Source organism: Branchiostoma belcheri, unplaced genomic scaffold, assembly GCF_001625305.1.
Source record: "Branchiostoma belcheri isolate BF01 breed outbred unplaced genomic scaffold, Haploidv18h27 scaffold88, whole genome shotgun sequence".
In the NCBI taxonomy this organism is placed as follows: domain Eukaryota; kingdom Metazoa; phylum Chordata; class Leptocardii; order Amphioxiformes; family Branchiostomatidae; genus Branchiostoma; species Branchiostoma belcheri.
In genome coordinates this window covers 246029-269497 of record NW_017804553.1, presented here as the reverse complement: position 1 = coordinate 269497, position 23469 = coordinate 246029, and the positions used below count along the sequence as shown (strand labels likewise).

At 42.2% G+C, this 23469-nt stretch overlaps 2 protein-coding genes across 2 annotated transcripts; one reads left to right on the top strand and one right to left on the bottom strand.

Annotated features, from left to right (window-relative positions):
• Positions 1-2475: 2475 nt before the first annotated feature.
• Positions 2476-14435, bottom strand: LOC109487309 (armadillo repeat-containing protein 2-like). Its single transcript, XM_019791288.1, has 20 exons — positions 14271-14435; positions 11989-12273; positions 11645-11717; positions 10565-10730; positions 9951-10152; positions 9300-9499; positions 8729-8904; positions 8479-8581; positions 7864-8036; positions 7519-7569; positions 7228-7373; positions 6740-6839; positions 5948-6088; positions 5610-5687; positions 5227-5323; positions 4678-4800; positions 4292-4405; positions 3833-3965; positions 3107-3267; positions 2476-2675 (listed from the first exon to the last, which is right to left on the bottom strand). Exons 2-20 carry the CDS (start codon positions 12204-12206, stop codon positions 2503-2505), a joined length of 2628 nt encoding a protein of 875 aa, XP_019646847.1. The 5' UTR covers positions 12207-12273; positions 14271-14435; the 3' UTR covers positions 2476-2502.
• A 122-nt stretch (positions 14436-14557) lies between these two features.
• On the top strand, positions 14558-18743 carry LOC109487411 (AUGMIN subunit 5-like). The gene is made up of 5 exons (XM_019791401.1): positions 14558-16042; positions 16420-16662; positions 16946-17060; positions 17449-17581; positions 17950-18743. The coding sequence occupies exons 1-5, from the start codon at positions 14615-14617 to the stop codon at positions 18074-18076; spliced, it is 2046 nt and encodes a 681-aa protein (XP_019646960.1). The 5' UTR covers positions 14558-14614; the 3' UTR covers positions 18077-18743.
• Positions 18744-23469: the final 4726 nt, after the last annotated feature.

The following is a 23469-nucleotide window of genomic DNA, read 5'->3' as shown; positions in this document are numbered from 1 at the left end:
CCTATTGTATCTCATCTCTTTTACTTTAGAAGATAAAGAAAATTTGAATTTTACTTGTACGTTGATTTTTAACCTTCTGGTAGCAAAGAGTGCCTTCCTTGGTCCAGTTAGCTTGGACACATTATTTTTGCCAGAGAATCAACTTATTGATGCGAGAGGCTCCTTTATTTTTAAGGTGGAAATTACCGAAAGATTGAGACTTAACTAATATTCTGGTCAAGCTCAAACTTCTGTCACATATCTTGGTTTGGAAGAAAAATGAAAAGACAAAACTTATTTCTGCAGAATTATTCAACAGATAAATCACCTCAATTACATTGTCACACAGCAAAATTCTCTGTGGGTGGAGTTCAAATATTCTGTTACATTCACTTCATTTACACCAATATTTACACCCAAAATGTACAGCAGTCACTTTTTTTACACAGGAAAACAACAGCAATAGCTCTGAAATTGGTGCTAAAATCAAAGTACTTTTTCTATCAGTTAAAACCTACAGGTGGAATGCTACTGAGTAGGTAATTCAGATTCTTCATGACTTGTGTCATTATCACAAGTGTCTAAATAAATCATCCATACAAAACGGAAAATCTATAGCTATGGATCAGTCACCAGTAGAAAAACATTTTTTTTCTTGACCAGCTACAGATCCTATTTTATAACACTGATTCTCGGTACGTGGCACCCAAACTTGTGATCTACACAGCTCTATTACACACAAAAATAAACCCTGCCTTGCAAATCTGTACATTTTATGCACTCTTTCTGAGTATCAAATTCTTTTCAACAAAACACATACAAGTGCCCATATGTCAGTCCACAAATAATAGCATTGTTCACTCAATATTTCTTTATCAAATAATCAATAAGAGACTGTACTATATTTCACATTTTCCGATTCTGGCTTCAAAAACTACTACATGTAGTAGTAGCACTTCCACTTTCTTCGTCTTTTATTTTCAAGCTAACCCTTGAGTCAGCTCACATCACAACAGTACAGGAATTGCAGAAACAAATCTTGCTTTTGCAAACCTCTAGAAAATATTGCAAAATACTATGCAGCAGTAAAAAAAGGATGGCGGTGGTTCAGAATTTGGGCTTCAGGGCTGTGCCATGCAACAAGGCAAAAGACAGCTCATCCAAGCAAATGTCACAACCCTTACACATGTAAGGAAAAGCAGCAAAAACTTACTGGAAATGTCTCAGAAGTGCAAAAACTCATACTACAGTGAACAGCATACATGGAATGACACGTATTGGTGCTTCAACTCAAGGTGCCTTGGCCTTTAACAACTACAGAGTCACAGCAGCTTCCAATGGGCCATCTGAGGACATACACAAGTGGTCAGGAAAGACCACTACATCTGCAACAGTTGCAAGGGCATCAGCTGTCACTACCTAGCTGCAGATGATCAACGACAGTGTGGGAGGTCTTTTCCCCCTCCCGTCTCACTCAGTGGTTCCAGAGGTTCAACGGTGCACACACCAGTTCTTCCGCGACAGGGGTCCACGATAGTCCGTGGCAAAAAAGTGACGAAAGGGTTTTGAGGGTCCGACTTTGAGGTGACATTTCTCATAAACTGCCACGAAATATCATTAAACATTAACATGGCTGAAGAGTGTAAGAAATGGTGATTTTGGGGTAAAAATTTCTTCTGGCTCCGAACCTTACTTCCGGGTATCCTTGCGCGCCAAGTGTAATCCGCCCGTTTGACCTAGATTTCGCTCTGCGCCTTCCTAGTAGCGGATTTGCAACCCCTCGCGCTGTGGACGATTAAAAAAATTACAGTGCTAGAATTTTCTTTATAATTTACTCGGGTATAGTCGAGGTTTGGGTCTTTCTGCCAGCATCAGTCATTTCTGCCGGAAAATTTTTTTCTATGGGATTATCCTACGTGAAAATTCGCAATTTTGTGCATTAATTTTGGAGTGAAAATAATGTTTTTTCCGTTGATTTTACAAAACTTAAAAAGGTTGAAGAAACCAAACTCAGCTGGTCTTGTAGCTGAAGGGATATCCTTTCGTCCCATATACAGTTATTCTCCTTCCGAACTACTCCACGGCAGAGACGGTCGCTAGATTTGAGGGTGTGCAGCTTCGAATAGAAACGCCAAATAAACTGGGGTGTGCCCCCTTAAGGTTACTGTGGGAGGGGGGCAGGCACATCAGCTGTCGCTCAGAGGTTCAAGGTCAATGTGGAAGGGGGTAGAGGCATCAACTGTCACTTGGTGGTTCCAGAGGTTCAAGGTCACAGTGGGAGGGGGGCAGAGGCATCAACTGTCGCTTGGTGGTTCCAGAGGTTCAAGGTCAGTATGGGAGGGGGTTAGGAACACCATCTGTCACTTGGTAGTTACAGAGATTCACGGTCACTGTGGGAGGGGGGCAGGCACCTCAACTGTCACTCAGTGGTTCCAGAGATTCAAGGTCGATGTGGGAGGGGGGGGCAGAGACATCAACTGTCGCTCGGTGGTTCAAGGTCGATGTGGGAGGGGGGCAGGGACATCAACTGTCGCTGGGAGGTTCCAAAGGTTCAAGGTCGGTGTGGTGTGAGTCAACCCTGTCGAGCAGCTGGGTGGCTACAGGGCAGAACCTGTCCCTCCATACAGACTGCATGTACTCCCTCATCTCTCTGTCCCAGTCTGATGCCTCTGGTACACTCATCACTACATCCTCCTCTGTAACAGCCAAACAGCACAGGTCAGCAAAGATTGGGGGAAAGATTGGGCAAAAGGTTAAAGAATGAATCTTTTTAGACCAGTTAGGATAGTAGGTAAAATCACCAATTTCATCCAGTGGTAGAGTTTGAATTGTCTATGAGTGTTTGGATTTCTAACCTCCATCAGTGTATGATATTATAATCATAAAGTATGGTATGGTATGGTCCTATGAATTAGGAATAAAACATCTGTTGTTGGACATGCAGGACTTTGGTATAACAAGTTATTCAGTGTGACATACTAGTAACTAGCTGACACCACATGTTGATGGGATACACAGAATGGTGTCTATAGTGGCTGACTATACACTTACAGATTCAGAGAACCAGACACAGCTCACCACACCTCCATTACCCCTGAACAAAGTACTCACACAAGAAAAACCTCACCTAGAAACTCCAAAAGAAGTTCAATCAGCTGGTTGGTCTCCTCCTCACCAAAGCAGTCGATGGAAGATGTGATTTTCTCACTGTAGTTCCACAACGTCTGGCACACCATGGAGGCCAGCTCCCAGTCTGTACGCCCAAAATCACGCAGGACATCTATCAACCTAAACAACAAACAAAGAAACAACAACGATAAACATCAACAATAAACATCTGGCACACCATGTAGTCAAGATCCTTGTCTTGTCTAACCAAAATCCTGCAAAATACCTAATAAAAACAGCCTAATAAAAACAATGGGTAAAGGTCTATGTTTGTAAACATCTTTGCCTGGTTGTTTGAACAAATTTGTTAGCATGAGGCCTGTGAGAATCTGCTCAGCCGTTTGGCAGATTTCTGGGTACATGACTGCAATGCCCCCTTGCAGCTGCTTGCCATCACTGCAGTAGCAGCCACCTGTTGTGACATGACAAAAAGCAATTGATTCCTCAATAAAGTGTGCCTTCTGTGGTAGTGTAACCGGTAAAAAAACAGTACGAGCGAGTAGAAACAGGAAAGCCCCTGACTCCCAGGACGCCGGGAATCAAACCTGCACCACACCCGGGCAGCCAGCTTACAGCACCAGCACGCTAACTCAAAAAGGTCCGAACCCATTGGAATAGGTCAGTTAGCGGCACTTGAACCCCACTGTTACACTAAGAATTTTAATGTCACAAGAAAACATCTTACTTCTTGACTCCGCCCTCCTCCTTGAGTGTCGGTCTGCGCTTCTCGTCCACCATCAGGTTGATAAGAACGCCGCAGGACGTGAAGACGACCTCCCGACTGCCGGAGTCCAGCAAGGTCACCATGATGGCATCAACTAGGCAACAAAGAGATCGAGACGTGTTAACTTTGTTTTTTTATCCTTCCCTGGTCCTCTTACATTAACTTTTGATACAATATCAATGATCAACTTACCTGTGTCTTCATGGTACATTGGTCTTTGAATTTGAGTTGAGTTAAATTCAAGGTTAGATATGCAAGGTCACTCACCTCATCAACACAAAAGGTCATCCCTGGCTTGCTCAGAAGACCTTTCCCAATACACAAGGTCATATCCCTTCTCAACACAGGGGGTTGGCCCCTTCCCTAACTCGTCAATGTCACCCCCTCTCCTCAAGGTCACTCCCCCTCCCCTATACTCACCTTTCTTCCTGCCCAGGTAGTCCCTGACCTCCGCTGACCTTGTCAGGTTCCCGTACACACGCGAGGCCTCCACAATTCCCTCCATGTTGTCTGTCATCAACATGCTCAACATTCCTGTAACAAAAACATTCTTCTTTTTCATTTCCCATTTTTAGAGCTTCAATGGAAAACAAAAAACTTCCGCCTTCTAAATTTTAGATAAATCATTAGTGTTTGATAGGTCTGGGATAGGGTTAGGAAAAAAAAATATTGTGGATCTGTCACATTACAGTGAGTGTGTGTCATGCCACCTAGCTTTATTTGTTGTAGAAACAATATGTACAAAGAAATACATTGCTACAATGGTTGTAGGAATACAAGAAACACAACACAAATGTTTTCCTTACTCTCAGCTATCTGCACTTGTTTCTGTTCGATTGCGCTGTTCTTGCTGGGGTAGTAGGACAGGTTGTTGATGGTGGCAACAATATTCAGCACCAGCTCCTCACATCTGGCAATGCTTTTATTTCCTGTCAAACAAAGAAAATTAAAGACTTATTGGTTGTTGTTGTTTCTTTCTTTATTGCATATGGCTACTACTAATAGAATTTCAAAAGCATGTAATACTTCAACAATTTATCATTTCTATGCAGTTTATTCTAAAACAACTGAACGTTTCTAAAATCATATGCAGTTACTTCAAGAGTTTTTTTTTTTTGCATATCTGGATGTCTAATGTTCACCGACGTAACAACTGACATTGTTCACTTGCTTGCCTGCATGTCTACTGATGTTGTGATCTTTAATCTCCAATGTCTACCGGTATTTCAAATCTGTATATTGAACATAATTTCTACAAAACACTAAAATCTTGCTAAAAGTAACCCTTAAGACATAGATTAACCCAGGAATCCCCATAAGAATGACCTTTAAACAAACATTTCAAGGTCGTGTACCTAATATCTGCAGCAGAAGGTCGACCAGTTTGTTGTTCTCAGCGATGGCGGCGCCCACGTCAGGGTGGATGGACATGTTAGCTATCACTCTGATCAGCTGGGGACGGGGGTGAACAGGAACAGGGCATGTTAGGGAACAATGACTTGGAGGTAATTTATTTTGTTCTTTTATTAATAATCTTATTATCAGATTAATCAGACAAGAAAATAGTTGGATGGACAAATAACAAAACTGTCCAATATCCAAATTAACCAGAACCATTCCATTGAAAGTCTCCACAACAAGGGATTTGAATGTACTGATATAAAAGGAAAATAAAGATAAACTTAAGACAGTGTTGGAATGTACTTTGTATTCGTGAAAAAAATCATCAAGACCATACCTTAATCATGACATCTTCAGTTTTACTTGGTCCAGTTTTACACTCCCCATCCACAACTTTTCCGTCTTCACTTGTCGCCTGGAAGGGAAGAAATGTCTTTATGTTAGGCATGTGTCTTAGAGGAATCTAGACCGGCTTCTGCATGATTCAGACATAGTGACTGAGATATATAAGACTAACATGAAAGACTTGAAAGACGTGCACAGGTATCCAGACATTTTTGCATAGATCGAGAAAATGAGGTACAATGTATTGTCTCCCAGCTTTGAGTACTAGTATTCTCAATAGGAATACATTATGTCATCCCCCGAATATAACATTACCTCCTTCAGTCATACCTTTATATCCATGTCCAGGAATGTACTGAGCACACCCAGTAGTGTCTCCATGCAGCCATGTTGGTGGAACAGAGCCAGTCGTGCCTCCTCTGATTTTGCCGACAGATTACCCAGGATAAACAACACTCGCACTACGAGGTCCTGTTGGCATGGCAACGGGAACAAACATAAACAGCTGTTAACACCGACAGGATGGTTTAGATCAAGTACAACTTGTTCTCAAGAAAAAAGAAAGAAAAGCAATGACTGCAATGTAAGTTTAACACAATCAATGTGTTCAGGAACTGTGTCCTTGAAACATTGTAGAATAAAATAAACAAGACTGCTGGATAAATTTGAAATACCTTTGCTTTCTATTGTCCAGTAAAGCATGAAGAAAAACAGTGTCAAATCATTTCTGGGAATTGTCATGTCTTTAGGTACCACAGAGACAATACTGCACAACAAACCAAATGATAAATTATGCAACAAAAGGCCCTTATTGATACAAGTGATATGAATTGGTGAACACGGGGTTTGTATTGTTCAACTTGACAGTATGCTTCATATATGAGTCATTAACTTTATTTGTCAGGGTTAGTTCAGGGTGTGTTGTGGGAAACGATGTTCGGAGATAGAAAAACTTTACATTAACACTTGAAAAAATCTGCAGTAGACTAAATGATAAATCTGGAGGAAAAAAGTACAGGACAATGAACTGGAAAAAAAATTCATTGACAAACATCACTTGGAAGTTAATTTTCTTAATAGTCATCTTAATCATTCTAATAAATGAAAAGTTGTGTTCCTTACCTCCTTCTTCTGGTACTTCTGCAGCAGTCTGAGGTAGTTCTTGAAGCAGGTCTTGTCTTGTGACATCACCACACAGCAGTCTGTACTCAAGGTCAGTTTACTGCAGAGGACAAGCAAATATCAAAATGACCCTCAAACTAGAACTGAGGTTATATTTCTTCAAAAGATCATGAACAATCAAACAAACCTATAAAGCACACCATCAGGTAGCATACCTTAAACTACTTAACAAACCTATGACTTAAAGAAAGTGGCAATTCAAAAGGAAGCTGCTAGGGGGCAAAGATTGGCTTGCTATCAAGGTCAATAGAAACCAAGATCATCAAGGTCTACTTGCTTATCAATCCTTTTTGTAAACTTACATATCAAATCATTTTGTTAAAGGTAATATTTGATATTTGGTAAAGACAAAATTGTCTTGGTCTATGTATTTTTCACCCTTAAAAACTAAAATGTATCTCTGTGTATCCTGTTGACCTTGACCCTACCTGTGTATTCTGGAGCAGTTAAGCATGAGGTCGCTGTCTGAGTAGTACGAGCCAATCACAGACAGGAGCTCCCTGACCACACCCTGCGTCAGGAACTTGTCACGGTTACTGGAACTGTCCGCCATGTTTCGCAGAACTGCTGTCACCTGGGGGGGGGGGGGGCAGAATGTACAAAAATTACTGAAAACTTTTCATTGGTCACTGCTAATTTCTTCAAGATCAGGTATAAAGTAACATGTATCAGTAGGCAAGTAAGAGGAAGAAAATGTAAGGTGTCTCACGGTCTCTCACCTGAACTAACAAGTGTCCCGCCTGGTCATTTGGTCTGGAGGAATCTGCATTCTGTAAGCAAGAGTGGTAAAGTATTCATCAGATTACAGTCCAACAAGTACTTGTTACTTCCACACACATGTATAGGCACACACACACACACAGACAAAACACACAGACACACAAACACACACACACATACACACACAGACAGACACACACACAGATACATACATACACACACACAGATACATACATACAAAACACACACACACACACACACACACACGCATATACACGCATACACACATTATAGAGCCAAAGCATATTCCCTTGAGATGAAATTAAGCTAGCACAGGTACTTACCATAGAGTTAACACTGGACAGCAGCTTGGCGAGAGCCTCAGTACAGTTCATGGCGCTCAGTTCCTTCATCAGTGCCGCGTTTCCTGACAGGAACTTCAGCGCTCCGCAGCAGTACACCAATGCCTCACACGATTGGTTAGGGTCGGCTGTCTGCACCACACTCACCAGTAAACCTACAGCAACAACAACAGTCAGTGAATAGTTTCATCAGGTTGGTAAGTCACTGAGTAAAGAAGCTCTTTTTTACGCTCTGTTTTATTTCCAGTCGACGTTTCGGTGACCATTTGTCACCTTCACCTGTCACCAGACGTTCAAAATATTTAACGTTTGTTTGGGAATACATCTATAGCAGCGACACCTGTGCTGCAGTGCAATGTGAACCAGTCAGAATTGTCCTGAGGAAGGTGACAGACAGTCACCGAAACGTCGGATGTGAATAAAACACTAATAGTTGTATATAAAGGAGCTTCTTTACTTGGCAACAATCTCTGTAAATGTTTGTTTGTTTGCTTGTTTGAACCTTTCAACGTTTGAACATGAGAAACTCAAATTGGTCTGTAGAATGCTTTTCATTGAGATCAACACAAGAAGTCTTTAAAAAAATATGACACTTACCTAGAATATTGGCCTCTACAAACAGGTTGTCGTTCTTCTCTTCCTTGCTGATCTTGAAGACCAACTTACAGACGTTCGTCAGGTTCTTACCAGACACCTTCAGCTGTGAGGGCAAGAAAAGATTTTTCCTCAGTCTCTATAGTGGCTGTTCAGACCAAATTTGACTGTACTACATTCAGCATCCTTAGTGTATTTATCTGTAGATGAGGATGAAACCTTGAGCTGAAAACTGAACATCTTGATGACTTACGGCTAAAATAAGTCTTGCCAGCTTGAGCATGACCCTGGGGTCGTCAATGTCGATGAGTTTGTAAAGCGTCTTGAGAAGGGCAGAGCGCCGTTTGGCAGCACGGCCCAACAACCCTGCCGTGTCTAACGTGGTGTAGAGACGGTCACACAGGTCACACAGCAGACGGTGCTTCTTATCTGTGGAGAAGAGCGAGCATGTCAGTGTCAGTCTTACTATGTTTGTATGATATGGATATATCTATAGCAGAAGATTGCCTGACTACATCATGCTTCTAGCAGCCTCTTCACTAGTTAGGCCCCTAGAAGATTCATGACCAACATCTCAAAGAGTCATTTGTATTTTCAATGTCAATGTTGGAAAACCGATTGTACAATGTTTCATCACTTAACGTTACGTATCACATCATGAAGCTAGAAAAGGTCGACCAGCTCGAAAAAATTTATGCCCCTTACAGGGGTCCACCAAAAAACATGCTAGGGTCGGCAGTTTTTTCGAGGGTCGGTCGGGAAACAGGAAAAACACAACATTTTTTTCCTAGGCTCTACATGTTCCTTGTATTAGTGAGCTGTACCTTTAGAGTGGACCTCCATGTCCGTGAGGATGGGGAGGACACTCGTGTTCCAGAACAGCGCCTCCTCCGGAGTCTCATCATCACGCCGGCCGCCGCTGCCCGACCGTGCCTCCTTCCTCTCAGCAGAGGATGGCTGTGAGTGGTACCCGCTCTCCCTCCCCGTCCTCCCGTCTCCGCCGGCCTCTTCATCACCTGGTCTCCTGATGGGGACAGGGGAGAGAGAGAGAACAAAGATTTAGATGCATTCTGTGGATAGTTTCATCAGGTTGGTAAATCACTGGACAAATTCTTGGTACCAAGTACTCATACCTAGCTGATATTTTGTCACCAGGAAGAAAAGGAAGGAAAGAAAGAATTTAAATCAATCAATGTACCCACAAATATCATTTTTACTTTATCAATCACAGTATCATCCAAGCTACTCCAACAAAAATTACATGTTTCTCAGACAAGGTAATAGGCTATAAACTGATTCACAGTGTCAAACTTATCCTGATATTGTATGCTAAGATGCCTGCTGGCTTGCTGTTTTTTCACACATAGTTTCCAGTCATCATTCTTCTGTGGAACAGACCTAGCTGGAAACTCACAGCAACATGTTATCCTGTTCTTCAGAAAGAAATAAACTGTAAGAACACCCTCCCCACTGACCTCCTGCTGCGAGCACTGCCAGCACTGCGGACCCGCGGTGGAGCTTCAGCCCCCTCCGCCTCTGTCCGCTCGATGTAGAACGAGGCGGGGGTTCTCTCCTTGGGCCCGCTGTGCACCCGTCTGCCCGGGACGTCCCCCTCCACGGGGGAGGGGGCGGGCGGCAGGGAACCTCTTCTCTCCAGGGGGGGTTTGGGGAGCTTACCTGTCAAACACAGTCGGGAGAAAAATTATAACCATTTCATGATCGTTTTTACTTATAATTAAAATCGTAGGACTTTTCAGTAGGCAGCGTGTTATTATGTTTACCCTCGCAGAAGGCAAACATAATTGTTTTTGCTCTGTTTCTTCTTGCTCTTCTACTTCTTTTTCTCCAAACAAATTAATAAGGTCAATGACCTGAACCAGACATCTGTCACCATGGTAAGTTGGTAACTAGTGTTGGATTACATCATGTTGCAATTTTACAGCAGGAGGGATTTATACTCCTGTCTGACAATATAAATGAATCTGTAAGAGTTAACAGAGCAGACCATATGCGAAGGTAAGGTAAACATTATGCATTTACTTTGCTAGTTGTAAACAGTTCTCTGTTCATTAGTGTAAACAGGACTCACCATCTGATAGTACAGCCTGTCGCAGGTCCCTGTCAGCCAGGTTATCCTGACTCCCGACCTTCACCATGCGCCTAGCCACAGAACGGCCTGCCAGTGGCCGGGCCAGGTCTATGGCTGGGGGCTTGGGGACCAACGGAAGGGCATCGTCAGGAACTGGCTTTGGTTTCTGCAAAAGTAACGAAAGACATGCATGAGCTACTCCAAAAAACAGTTACCCAAGCAACTGGATATGATTTTGGAAACGGTCAGACGTTTCAGGTAGCATCCACTACTTCTGTCAGTGACACTAACTAAAGATGCACCATGCATGAGCATTCTAAAATCTGAAGAACCAGATAAAAGTCTACATTGCCAAACCATCTTTAACTCCATAATCAATAGATAATTAGTAGCCAAATGGCTATTTCAGTGCACTAAAGATTGGCATCACATTCCACCTATCTTATATCACAGTTAGTTCAACATACTAACTTGGCTTTTTAGAATAAAATAGAGGAATAGGCACCTGGCTTTTGCTTTAGCTCATGATCACTGTAACGAATGTACTGGTTAGATATTTGTGAACCAATACTAAGTAACAGAGCTGCTGTACACAATGGAAAAAATGTCTGTAAGGTAACAGGTGATTGATTAGATCAATTTGTCAAACTGATGGGTTGAATATGACAGGAAGAGGTCAATTTGGTTCCCTTCTAGCCATTGAATAACTTGAATGATAAATTCTATAACATCTGCAAGCAGCGAAGATTAAATTATCATCTAACATTTATCAACTCTGACACAATCAGGACATTGCAGCATGGAGGGTCGATAAATTCTTGTATAGCAGATTTGTCTTGTTAACTATTAAATACCCTTGATTCTGAGTCGTAACTATTCTAACATAACAGACCAATAATACACGTAATGTCTATAATGTTTTTTTGGTTTCTTACTACAGTAACTGTAATTCCTTTGTTATAAACTTACATGTATGTATAATGGTTTTATACACTAATGTTTGTGATTAGACAACATTTAGACAAGAAGTTATATTAAAAAAATAAATTTGCTATTAATGAAACAGAATTCCATACTTACATGATCTAAAGGTGAGAGTTTTGTAGAAGATGTTGGTCTTGAATCACTGCCATCAAAATGTCGAGAACCAAGGCTGGAAACAAGCAGACAAGAAAAGTCAGGAACTTGAAATATCTAACACCCATCACACAATATAACCAGTACTGTGTCAATAGGGGAAATCATCTAAGGGACCACAAGAAAAGTGGTCAGATTGGCCACTGGTGATCCTTATGTAGAGCTGGTCACTTGTACAAGTTGGACTGTACTTGGAAGCCAAAAGGTTATTTCTAGTAAGCACTTTTTCTTCAAAAATATCAGAGAACCACAACCCCAGCAGGTGCCACCTGTCAGTAAGACCTTACCTGAAGGCAGAAGGCGGCCGTGCCTCCTTGGGCCGCCCACTGTCGGTACCAAACAGTCTTCTCTCTCCCTCCCGCGGGGTGAACGGTCGGTTTGTGCGGAGCGTGCGGACGGACTGTCTGGCTTCGTTGATGATCTGTGACGGCGTGGGTTTGTCGGTGAGTGGAACCGCGTAGAACGGTTTGTCCTCCTCTTTCCTGCGACGGCGCCCGCTCATCATGACTGGAGGGTCAGGTGCTGAGAGGAGTCTGACTTTTATTTCTTTCCACAAGTTCGCTAATCATCACCTGTTATTGTGAGAAACAAAATGTAAGAAGATTATGTAAATTCTCAACTTTAATGTACTGTACAGTATGTCACTTTGGATCAATAAATTGACCTGAAACTCAGGACTCCCAACTGGGAGCACAACGTGAACTTATTCATAGCATAAAGTCTGAAATTCACTGTAGACTTCTGCAGAGTGGGTTTTTTTGCAGTGTGTTTCTAGCAATTGACCAGAAATACCGGGTATTTCTGGTCAATTGCTAGAAACACACTGCAAAAGTAACATATACCTGGCATTGTGATCAATTTGGTATAAATCAGTATGAAGTTCATCAGAGGTCAGAAAAACTTTGTTGACAGAGTTATTTTCAACATGCCCTACTGCTCTTCTTTGAATTCTGACTGTGATTGTGAATATGATCATGATAACTGGTATTGGTAAACCACTACAGTGAGTATGTACTAGTAACACACTAATTCTGTACTTGGAGTTGCTAGTACTACTTACTGATTCATAACATAGTCTTTCAACTCAGCCTTATCCAGGCTATCAGGAAGTGACTGGTTTGCTGAGCTGCTACTCAAGAGGGCATACAAAGATTCAATATCACAAGAGAAAAAAAATCAATTAACAAGTACTAGTATCCAACACACAAAACATCAAGGGAAGTGTCTTTTCATCAGACAAAAAAAAGTCTGCCCGTAAAAGTCCACACCTCAATACACAATGACCTGACCTACTCCCGTGAATAGGAAATGACATAACCATGGCTCTTCACAAGTAGCTTTTTAAAGATTTAAGCAACCAGCCACTTTTCAAAGGAAACCGGATACACAGTTGAATTGTGAAAAGTGCCTAGTTGCTAGGTAGGAGAAAATCAGGTTAATGTCCAACTCAGACACTCAAAGAATAGCCTTTTCATTGTCAAACACCAAAGCCAATCACTATCTAATGTTTCCAGGTGTTGTTTATTTTAACTTTCTATTGAGGTCTTCATGGCTTTTGATGTTACAAGAAGTTCCATTTAATAGAAAGTTCCACAAAATAGTCTTTGCAAGGACAAATTTTCAAACAATTCTGTGTTGCCAACACTGAACCTCATGTGCTCTATCTGTGGAATTTTGAAGTGGAATCTAGTAAAGGTAAATAGAAGTACATGTTCTTACTGAATCCAGGTCAATTGGTCAATCTAATTGTAAACAAACATGCATTGACCTGTTGCCAAAATATCACATTTACTTTCATAGTCATTACAGCCATGTTTATGTGTTTATTAGAGAAATATTTCTACCACAGTCTCAGATATATAACGTTAAATCTCAAGTTTAAGTTTAAATAAGGTACACAGTGCTTCCATGTAAATTACAACCTGGAATGTTTGCTCAGCTGTTTTTAAGTACCCTTTGGCTCCAGGTGATCTTTCTTTCCTTTGTTTTCCTTCTTCCTTTCAAAGAAAAAGTTTTATTCTTAAAACTGCATAACGTTAACTTATTGATATTAAAGCTGGCCACCCTTAATCTTATGCTGGATGATTTTCCAACTTATACACTTGTATGTATTATATCAAATCATGTACAATTCAAACAATAAAGTAATAAACGTCTTTCCTCCACTAAAGTAATAAAATATCCTCTACAACTCCCGAGAACATGACCCATGGTCTTAGTCGCTGTGATTTCGGGCTGGAAAAGGCAGAGGCCAGGCCGTTTCCATGGCAACTGTTTGCCATTTTGGAAGCCTTCGGCCCCGGCGAACACAACAGACGACGGAACAGCAAAATTCTGTCCGTAACGTCAACACAGCAATTAGCAAAGAATCTAGCAACCCGTACGGTATACTTCCACCTCGTGATATCGGGGTTTAAGTGATTACTAGTAGTACAAACTATTTGACATTAAATTTTCATTACTTTATCGACATGTCAAAATCTTATTCAAGTATTTTTTGGTAACCCTGTTGGCGACCAAAGATGCAACGTCGTTTTTACAAATTCTGGGGCAAAACTGGACCTCTTACCTGCTACGAAGGGTAGGTGGGTTCCATGGCTAGCTCTCTGGCTGAAAATCGGCGGGATCACCCCCAAGAAAGGGAAGAAAACATGCCCAAACGCGAGTTCAGTACAAAAATGTCAAACAAGTGGTTGCGGCCATTACGGAAAGCCTCCGTCTGGATGGCAGGTATTACGCACGCGCACTGGCCACTTCCGGTATAAAATGGCGGAAAGTTTGAGCGGGTGTGTGGAGAGTTCTTCGCTTCTTTTCCGTTTTCTATTTCATTTTCCTTCGTCTTGAGCTGTCCTTGCCACGGACGATTGTGAATATATTCTAGATTTATAAAATAGCGTCTAACAAGTGAGTAACATGAGTTCCACGGAGGAAATGGCGCGCTGCATTCGGGAGTGGGCAGAAGATGAGATGCAGTTCGTCTCACAAGGCTATCTCAGCAGCGCCGCCATGCCACCGACAGCGGAACTGCAGCAGATGTGCAGTGGATGGAGGATGCTGGAACTGTGGAACTTCGTCACCAAGTTCGTGAAGTCGGCAGAAACGGTGAGGAAAGTGAGAGGAAACCTCTTTCTTGATGCCAAGATGGAAAGCAGGGGAGGCTCATACAAGGTGCGGTACAAGGGGAAGGAAAAGTACTCGCAAGAGGAAGCAAGTTTACAAGATCACTACGAGAGGCTGCAATCTCAGATAGCGCAGGAAAGGAGGGATGCTGCAACACTGCAGACTGAAATCAACAGGCTGGAGAAGGAGATGTCAGAAGCAGAACAGTTTCAAACCCAGACTTGCTCGCAAACGAAAGAGCTTCGCCACAGTAAAGCCTTGCTTCATGCCTACTCCCAACAGTGTGAGGCGCAGGGTGCTCAGTATAAAGAGTACACTGCTCGTGTCCAACAACTTGTCGAACGGTTCCAGAAGGTGTCAAGTCGCCCGATTGACGACAAACCAGCCTACAGCCAAGAAACAGGAGACGGGACCACCAGTGGAGCGGTGGAGTCTGCCTGTACGCATGACGTACGCCTATGCACGAAAGAGCTTCAGGGGTTTCTGACAGGCATTCTGCAGGGGCAGTTTGGGGTAGACAAGGGCCATCTGTCGCGGCGTAAAGAGCAGCTGTGGACTGTCGTGGAGAACGTTACTCGTGAGCATCCCGTAAACCACGTCCTGCACTCCCTGGGACTCATCACCCAAGACGCCACCTTCCATCTGAGAGACGTGACAGCGAGAGTGGACGTCAAGAACGAAGTGGAGCAACTCAGCTTCGATTATGTAGGCCCGGGGCAGTTCCGTGATGTTTCCAGTGGCGCAAACGTCGTGAAAGGCGTCCAACAGTTGCTCCAGGAGGCTCAGGTGTCACACTTCCACCAGTTTATCCGGACAGAGCAGAGCCTGAATGCAGTCTGGAAGGAGAGACAGGCTTTGGATGAAGCCAAAGCAAGGCTTGAGAAGATCTTATCCAGGAAGATGCTGCAAGCAGGAGTCATAGAGCTGACAAAATCCCTGCTGGGGGTAGAGCTGGAGCTATCTGGGGCTCAGGCCGCCCTGCAGTGCCTCCAGGAGTCAGCAGGGGAGCTGGAAACTTCGGCCCGAAGGAGGAGCACAGAGAAAAAAGCCCTGGAGGAGAAGCACGGCCGCATTCAGGACTTCCAGACGACGGTAGAGCGGAAACAGGACCTGATCAGGGTGCTGACAAAACAAAACTCTGACTCCAAACCACGGCTGGTGACTCTCCAGAGGGAGTGGCAGCAGTTCATGCAACGGCAGCTCTGCATCCATGAGTCACAGGTACCAGTGGCATACAAAACTCATTGGTATTGACTTTTTCCGTGAAATAGAAAAGAAATTGAATTCAAGTCAAACTAAGACTAAAAATGAAACTCTTTTGACCATTGTTGGCAATAAATTGAATAATGACATTCCCTAGTAAGAAGTTGATACCGGTACCCTCTATGAAAAGTAGCTATGACTATGACTCATATGAGTCTGAAGATTGCATTCACATCATTGCTAGGGGCATCATGTGTAAGATTTAGCTGTTGACTATGAAAGATGTTGAGATCACAAAACTTTGCATCAAATTTGGGGTAAACTTCCAGATGATATCAGCCCAAAACTTATTATGTCACCAATATTAATAATCTTCACGATGTAAAATTTTGCAGGTCCAGGCTAACACCCTGCAGCTGAAGGGAGCTGTGAAACAGGAAGTGGAGTCCCTCCTGCCTCTGAAACTTTCCGCCCTGAAGCCGGCCCTGCTGGACCAGCCAGGCCTGACCCAGGTCCGAGACCTGTCGCTGTACGCAGTAGACCAGGAGACAGGCACAGCGGAGGGCACCAGCCTCAGGAAGGTTGCAGAAGATGTCAACTGTAAACCATACAAGGCAGCTGAGTGCTTACTACCACAAGTAAGCTCATAATGTACTTCTTCCAATCTGCAGGTCGTTCAGTCTGATAATATTAATAATAATTAATATAGCTAGCCGCCATAATCCAATCATTCCAACTGATAGGACTTAGGACTCTGAGAGAACGCATGTGTGTTCTTGAAATGTCCAAAAGAATTTGGCCAGAGCCCAAAGCACACCAAAAAGAACCCCAACACTTATCAAGTAATGTGTCTGGTGTGCAACAAAGCTATGGGAGAGAGTGAGAGTGAGTATCAAAATTTTAAATGCCCTTTTTGTACAGGCAATCCAAATGAAGGTGGACATTGCTGCGATGGCCACCCTGCTGCAGTCCCATGACCAGCTGATGGAGGAGCTGCAGGGGGTCAGGCAGGCAGGCGGGCTGCAGAGGGCAGCCGGTAGGTCATGTGATCTTGGAAGAGCAACAGTTTTTGAAGTTGAAGTTGTCAAAGTTTTTAGCAAGAAATGTGCAGAAGAAATTTAGTCAAATAGATTATATTGTTTCCTAGTAAACTTCTTTCATTTTAGGCAGCCGCCTTCAACTAGCTAAAGATTCTGCTGCCTTTTTGTGGCTAATATGAGATGGGGTTCGCTAGGCCTCCATCCAGGACAGTCATGTAAAGTGCCTTTCCCAAGGGCACAAGATCAGTGGCACGGCAGGGTTCAAACCCGGGACCTCTTGGTTCCAAGCCAAACGCTCTGCCATTACAACACACGACCCCAACTTAGCTTGTAATTAAGGTTTTTCATTGAATTTCTTTCATTGGTTGTTACTGTGTTCCACAGCCCTGTGTGAAGAGGTGGCGAGGGCGGACAGGTCCATGTTAGAGCGACTCCTGCCACAGCTGGAGGTCAGGATGGACAAGACCCAGCAGGTCATGGGTCGCGCCCTCAGGGTCAGGGACTTCAAGGATGCATGGTGAGTCACGGTGTCGCTTTTGATGCCCTAAATTTGGTGGAAAAGTGCAAAAAGTGTGATGTCTTGCATCATATACCGGTACATGTACATTACACAGAACACGAATACAGGTATGTGGGATCAACTTGTCCAGCAGTTGGCGCTGTGGACAGTATCAAATTGGCCAGGCAGTCTCCATTCGCCAGAGAGGGTCCATACGCCACCCAAGGGCCCTCTCTAGCAAATAGATACTGCCTGGCCAATTTGATACTGTCTTTTGCCACCCTAGGATCTGCTTGGAGATTAAGAGGTACATTACCCACTGCACACATCCACACATCACCTCCCTCAACTCTGCACCCCCTGACTGTGTGTCTTTATGTCCACAGGTGGGACCAGCCAGCCCAGCACCTGGCACCATGGCTGGAGCAGGGGGGACAGACGTACAGGCAGTGGTGCACAGCCTGGACTGTGGGGGTCGCACATCTACACCAGGCCAGGCAGCAGTTCCAGTAACCCCCCTGTGCTAGAGGACCCCCCCCTGAAGCTGAGGGGTACAGAGATGGTCAACCATTGCCAGTTCATCCAGGCAACGTTTACTACATCATCTTGTTCTGTTCAACCTCAACTTTGAATATATTATAATATAAAGGATTGAACTGTTCCACATGACTAGAAAGTTCAGCTTCTAGAAAAAGCTTTCAAATGGCATCCACCATCCTCATTCAGTTCTGAAATTTTCATCACCATACCTGGGAGGCTTAAAAATCACACAGATCAAGGTACTAGAGGGTGTTCAGCTTGTTTGTTTGGTTCTGTGTATTTATGGGTAACACAATCGCTTCTCTTGCTGAAGGATGACTGCAGTGTTTTTGGATAGATGGCTGAATAAATCAGTCCAACTCAACAATCATCACTTTGGTATCCCATTTCTTTTGTCATTTTAAATCAGATTTCACTCCATTCAGTATTACTCCATCTAATCTTACACTTCATAGCAAAAACACAGACAGTCTTGCTTGTTGAATGGCTATAAAGTGTGGATCATATTTTGAAGCTTTTTTATATTTGGATCAGAACATTGAAATAGAAAATATGTACACGGCTTCTTATGAATACAAGGTGCTACAGAAGGGCAGAAACAAAGACTCGGTAGACAAAATAATACAATTTACTTGTGACTCAATAGTGTCTGAGTATCACTAACCTTTGTTTAATATTGCTTAGGCCACACCAATTTAATTTGTTGGTTCTCGGATTTTTTCAGAAAAAATATGAAGCGACAGGGCGAAAAAAAATAAAAATAAAAACAGGTCTAGGCATCCTATTATAGGCTTAAATGCTACGGAATGAGCCATGAAGTCAACACAAAAGGCTGGGTTAAAATTTAAACATTGAATTTTGAACTTTTAATCAAACCACTGCAATGATAGATGGGAAAACTGTAACAACTAGGAAGAAAAGGACTTTCCTCAACTGTTGGAGGCAAAATATGAGCATTTTTCAGTTGATTCAGGACCAGAATCAAATTTTTTTTTTGCAAATCAGAAAAAACGAAGAGGCGAATCCGAGAACCAACAAATTAAATTGGTGTGGCCTTAATATTACCTAGTACATGTATTAGATAAGAGTATGGTGGTTTTGACAGAATTTAGAATTATTGAATCTGAAACAAGAACTCTTCTTATTACATAACAATATTATGTTTTTACAGTGTCTCTGTGCACAACATCCTATTTTCCTTTACAGAATTTAGGACTATACAATCAAAAACAAGAAATCTTAGTTTTACATAAAGAATATGCTTATTTTTACAGTTATGTGAACAACATCCTGTCTTCCTTTACAAAATTTAGGATTATTCAGTCGAAAATAACTATGAATAAATTCATCAAGTTAATAAAGCATGTCAGATCTCATTTTGCATGATGAATCCAGGCTTACTATAATATAAGTCCACACGTTTCTGTGTCTGTGTAAATATTGTCTGCCCAAATCTGTTCTGACAGGCAGCTAATGGACCTTTCAGGACACTCGCTTCCATCTGCAATTGCAAATTGGATCCATTGTTCTTCCCATGAATAAATGATCGGGATCATATTATCCAATCATGGAACACTGTCAAGTTCAACTTCAAGTCAGCCATTTTGACCTTGGGCAGTGAGAAGTCAATTCCAGGTTTGCCAGTAAAAAGGTAATCAAAGGTAAAAGTAGTTCCATAGCCTTTTTAGGTTGTAGGGGCAGTGGGGTTTTAATCCACTGTGTCTAGGCAAGAAGGTTTTGGAAGGTGGAACCCATCCCTCTCCTTCCACCGCTTTCTATCCCATTTTACGCCTAGCATTTAACACAAACGCACCTTAAAACCTTGTCCCATCATAATCTTGAGGGTTGGGAACTATCATTGTTGAAAGAAAGCCATATAAAGTGCCTTTACCAAGTGCCTTTCTCTTTCCAAACTTTGGCTTTTTTTTATCTGCTGATAACATATTCTATCTTGGTGAACTTGTATCTTACTAACACAAACACACCTTAACCTTGTCCCATTCTAACCTTGAGGGTTGGGGACTATCATTGTTTCCAGCGTCAGCTTTCTCCATCTAGTTACCTGCCTGTCCAGTCCATCTTGTCTCCAGATCTCCAGTATTGCCTCCCTCTGCATCTGGTTCCACAGATTTTTTTCTTGCAGAATGTGGGTTGTGATGACAGCCAATGAACTAACTAAATTGTTCCAGTTGGAAGGACATTACAGATTTTTATCACAGAAAAACCCTGCTAGTGCCTTATAATTACCGTAATAATTACTACTATGCATCTGTGTTCCTTGCTGGCAGAATATTAATTACAGAACTAATTAGTATCTGCGGTACTAATTATCCTTGTGGCGCATCTGTTTTCTGTTTTATACATTTGCCATACCTGTTGAGGCCAATTGAAGTCAATAACTTGTTAGGTGAGTCCCATTTTGTTTTTAGAAGTCCTTAAAATTTGGAGTCAGCAACGTTTTTGAGTGGTTTTGTTGCCAGACAAGTGGGTGGTTTCCTCCTGACCTAATGCTTCAATGCTTGATTGTAAAGGAAACTCATGCCGTCATGGTGCATCTTCCAATGTCTCTTTATTTCCTTAAACCTTGACTCGATCCACCTGTTTGTAAGATATCAGACAGAAATGACCTTGACAGATAAGTCTGTGGGAGGACCTTATATGTGACATTTACATCAGACACTCTCTGTCAACTGACTTCTGGGGATTGCTCATTAATGCCCTATGGTTCACTTTTGGGGATGGATCATTAGTGCAGTGGGGATGGTCTTCAGCTGGGGACCAGTCAATTTATCTCCGTCCCTCCTATTTTCTCTTTCCCTCTGTGATTGGTACATGTATATCAGAATTGATATTCTCTACTTCCTTACAGTTTTATTTTACATGGCTGCTGGTATTATGTACTTTGTTGTAATACAATGTGTATTTTGAGCCATTTTTGGCCTGAAAACTGTCCTCTCTGCACCCTTCTCTGTCCCACACCTGTTAACACACTGTCAGTTGCTGTAGTGTTGACCACCACATTCCTTCTCCAGTCTGCCTCCTAACACAGGTTTGTGAAGTGATCTGTTATGGGCAAATCACACTGATAACATGAACTAGGAAAAACACACAAAAGCCAAGTGTTAGTACACACGTCTAACATGGCTACTGGTATTTCAAAGTAGTATCTTCTTTCCTGGCATAACTTTATAACAAGGAGGTTGCTGTCAGATGAAAACCTTGGGTATAATGATACAAGAGAATCAGAGAATTTAGTTTTCTGGTGCATCAACATTAATTTTCCTGAACTTAAATTTCCTGAAAAATGAAATTGTTTTAGGTTCTTACGAACCACATTTATCTATAACTATTGCATCTAATAGCTACTAGTTGAACAAATATTCCAGTCCTGTTTTCTCATATTAAAACTACAGAGGTTGAGGCAAAATGAAGACACCCCTTTTCTAACATGGATTGTTCCACCCAATGATGAGCTTAATGTCTCCATATTTGGGTAGGGGGAAGCCTGACCCCTTACAAGGTCATTGCTCCATATTTGTCCTTGAGCACGTTGGCCTCATGTTTACAGCGATGTCCGACCCTGGGTCACCGTCTGGCTGCCAATTTGGGATGTTTCTTACCAATCTGAATCTTCAGGGTCATTTCACTGTGCATTAGCTGATAAATGTTGTCATTGTTGGCAAAATTATTTGAAACCTGATATTTTAAAAACAAATGTGGCAATGCAACAATGATGAAAAGGGCCATGATACCATGATGGTTGACTGTTGTAGTGTTACATATTATATAGACTGAAATAATTTGGGTTTGGAATGATATGGAAGAGGTAGAAAAAATACTCTGTTAATTAAGATTAATTGGTTTTGGAAGATTTGGGGTACATTTTGTCATGAGATTGCCATGGCTTTTCTCTGAAAATTTGGTTAGTTAGAAATTCATGAAAAATTACCATTTTTATTTTTTTTACTCTACCATAATACTCGTTCATGTGTACTGTTTCAGGGCTCATCCATTATTGCTACAGGGGAGGGAAGATTCTGGCCTCCAAGTGACCCAATCACACTGAGATGTTGACTACTTTCAGGCATCAAGTGTCCATATGGCTGGTTATCCCATATATGGCAAGACATCCCTTATATGGCAGAGGACAGCCCTGACCTGCTGACCCAGTGGTGCATTCCTCTTCAAAAATCGGGATATACCATTCCGCAGGGAGGGGAAGAAAATATGATAACAATTAAGGCAATGGTTCTTGTCTAACCATACAACATAGGTTTTGTGTGAATGTGTTCCTTCAGAAGTCAGTATGTCAGATTGATGTGACTTGTTATTTGATTTTGAAGATAAATTAATTTCAGAACGTGGCAAGAACTTGATTGAAACCTCCTTGATGTAATGGTTCTGTTACATGATTATGTAGATATAGATGAAAACAACACCTTCTTCCCAACCCCAGCCATTTTCTCATTGTTGTTACTGGATTGACCCTAAGCGGCTTTATAGCCCCAGCCCTCCTTTCAGTGGTGTTAATGGATTGACCCTAAGTCATATTAAAGCAGCTATAACCCCAGCCCTCCTTTCAGGGTTGTTACTGGATTGGCCCTAACCCTAGCCCTCCTTTCAGAGTTGTTACTGGATGGACCATGAAGCATAAGTGTCTATAACCCCAGCCCCCCTTCAGAGTTGTTACTGGATTGGCCCTAATCCTAACCCTAGCCCTCCTTTCAGTGTTGTTACTGGATTGACCCTAACAATAGCCCTCCTTTCAGAATTGTTACTGGATTGCCCCTCAAACGTAAGCGGCTACAATCCCAGCCCTCCTATCAGAGTTGTTACTGGATGGACCCTGAAGCGTAAGCGGCTATAACCGTTATTGATTTTAGTGCATATCTCCAGGGTTTCCCCAGATACCTGATACAGAGACCTAGTTACATTTTCTATCCATTGATCCAAATCTACAACAGCAAATCCAAATAATGATGCACAGTGGTTAGTGACCCAGCTTCTGGGCCAAAGGGTTCTACTCCTGGTCACTCAACTTGGACACCGCTGGTGTTAAGTTTCAGGCCTTGAAATGTCCAAAACAACAAGGATATATTCCTGGAACATTAAATAATAGCATAGATTTATATTATAAGATTAACTGTTTACATAACCATAATACATAATAGCATAGATTTTTATATACTTAGTCATTTAGTGTGCATCACGTTAACTGTTTTGTCTCTTCCCCTGTTCACTATTGTCACTGTAGGTAACTCTTTGATATGATTATACATGTAGAATAACTACTGCATTTAGCACATATGGGCAAGAACATACAATTGTGATGAAGGTGTGATCATTTAAGATTAAGCTCCCATATG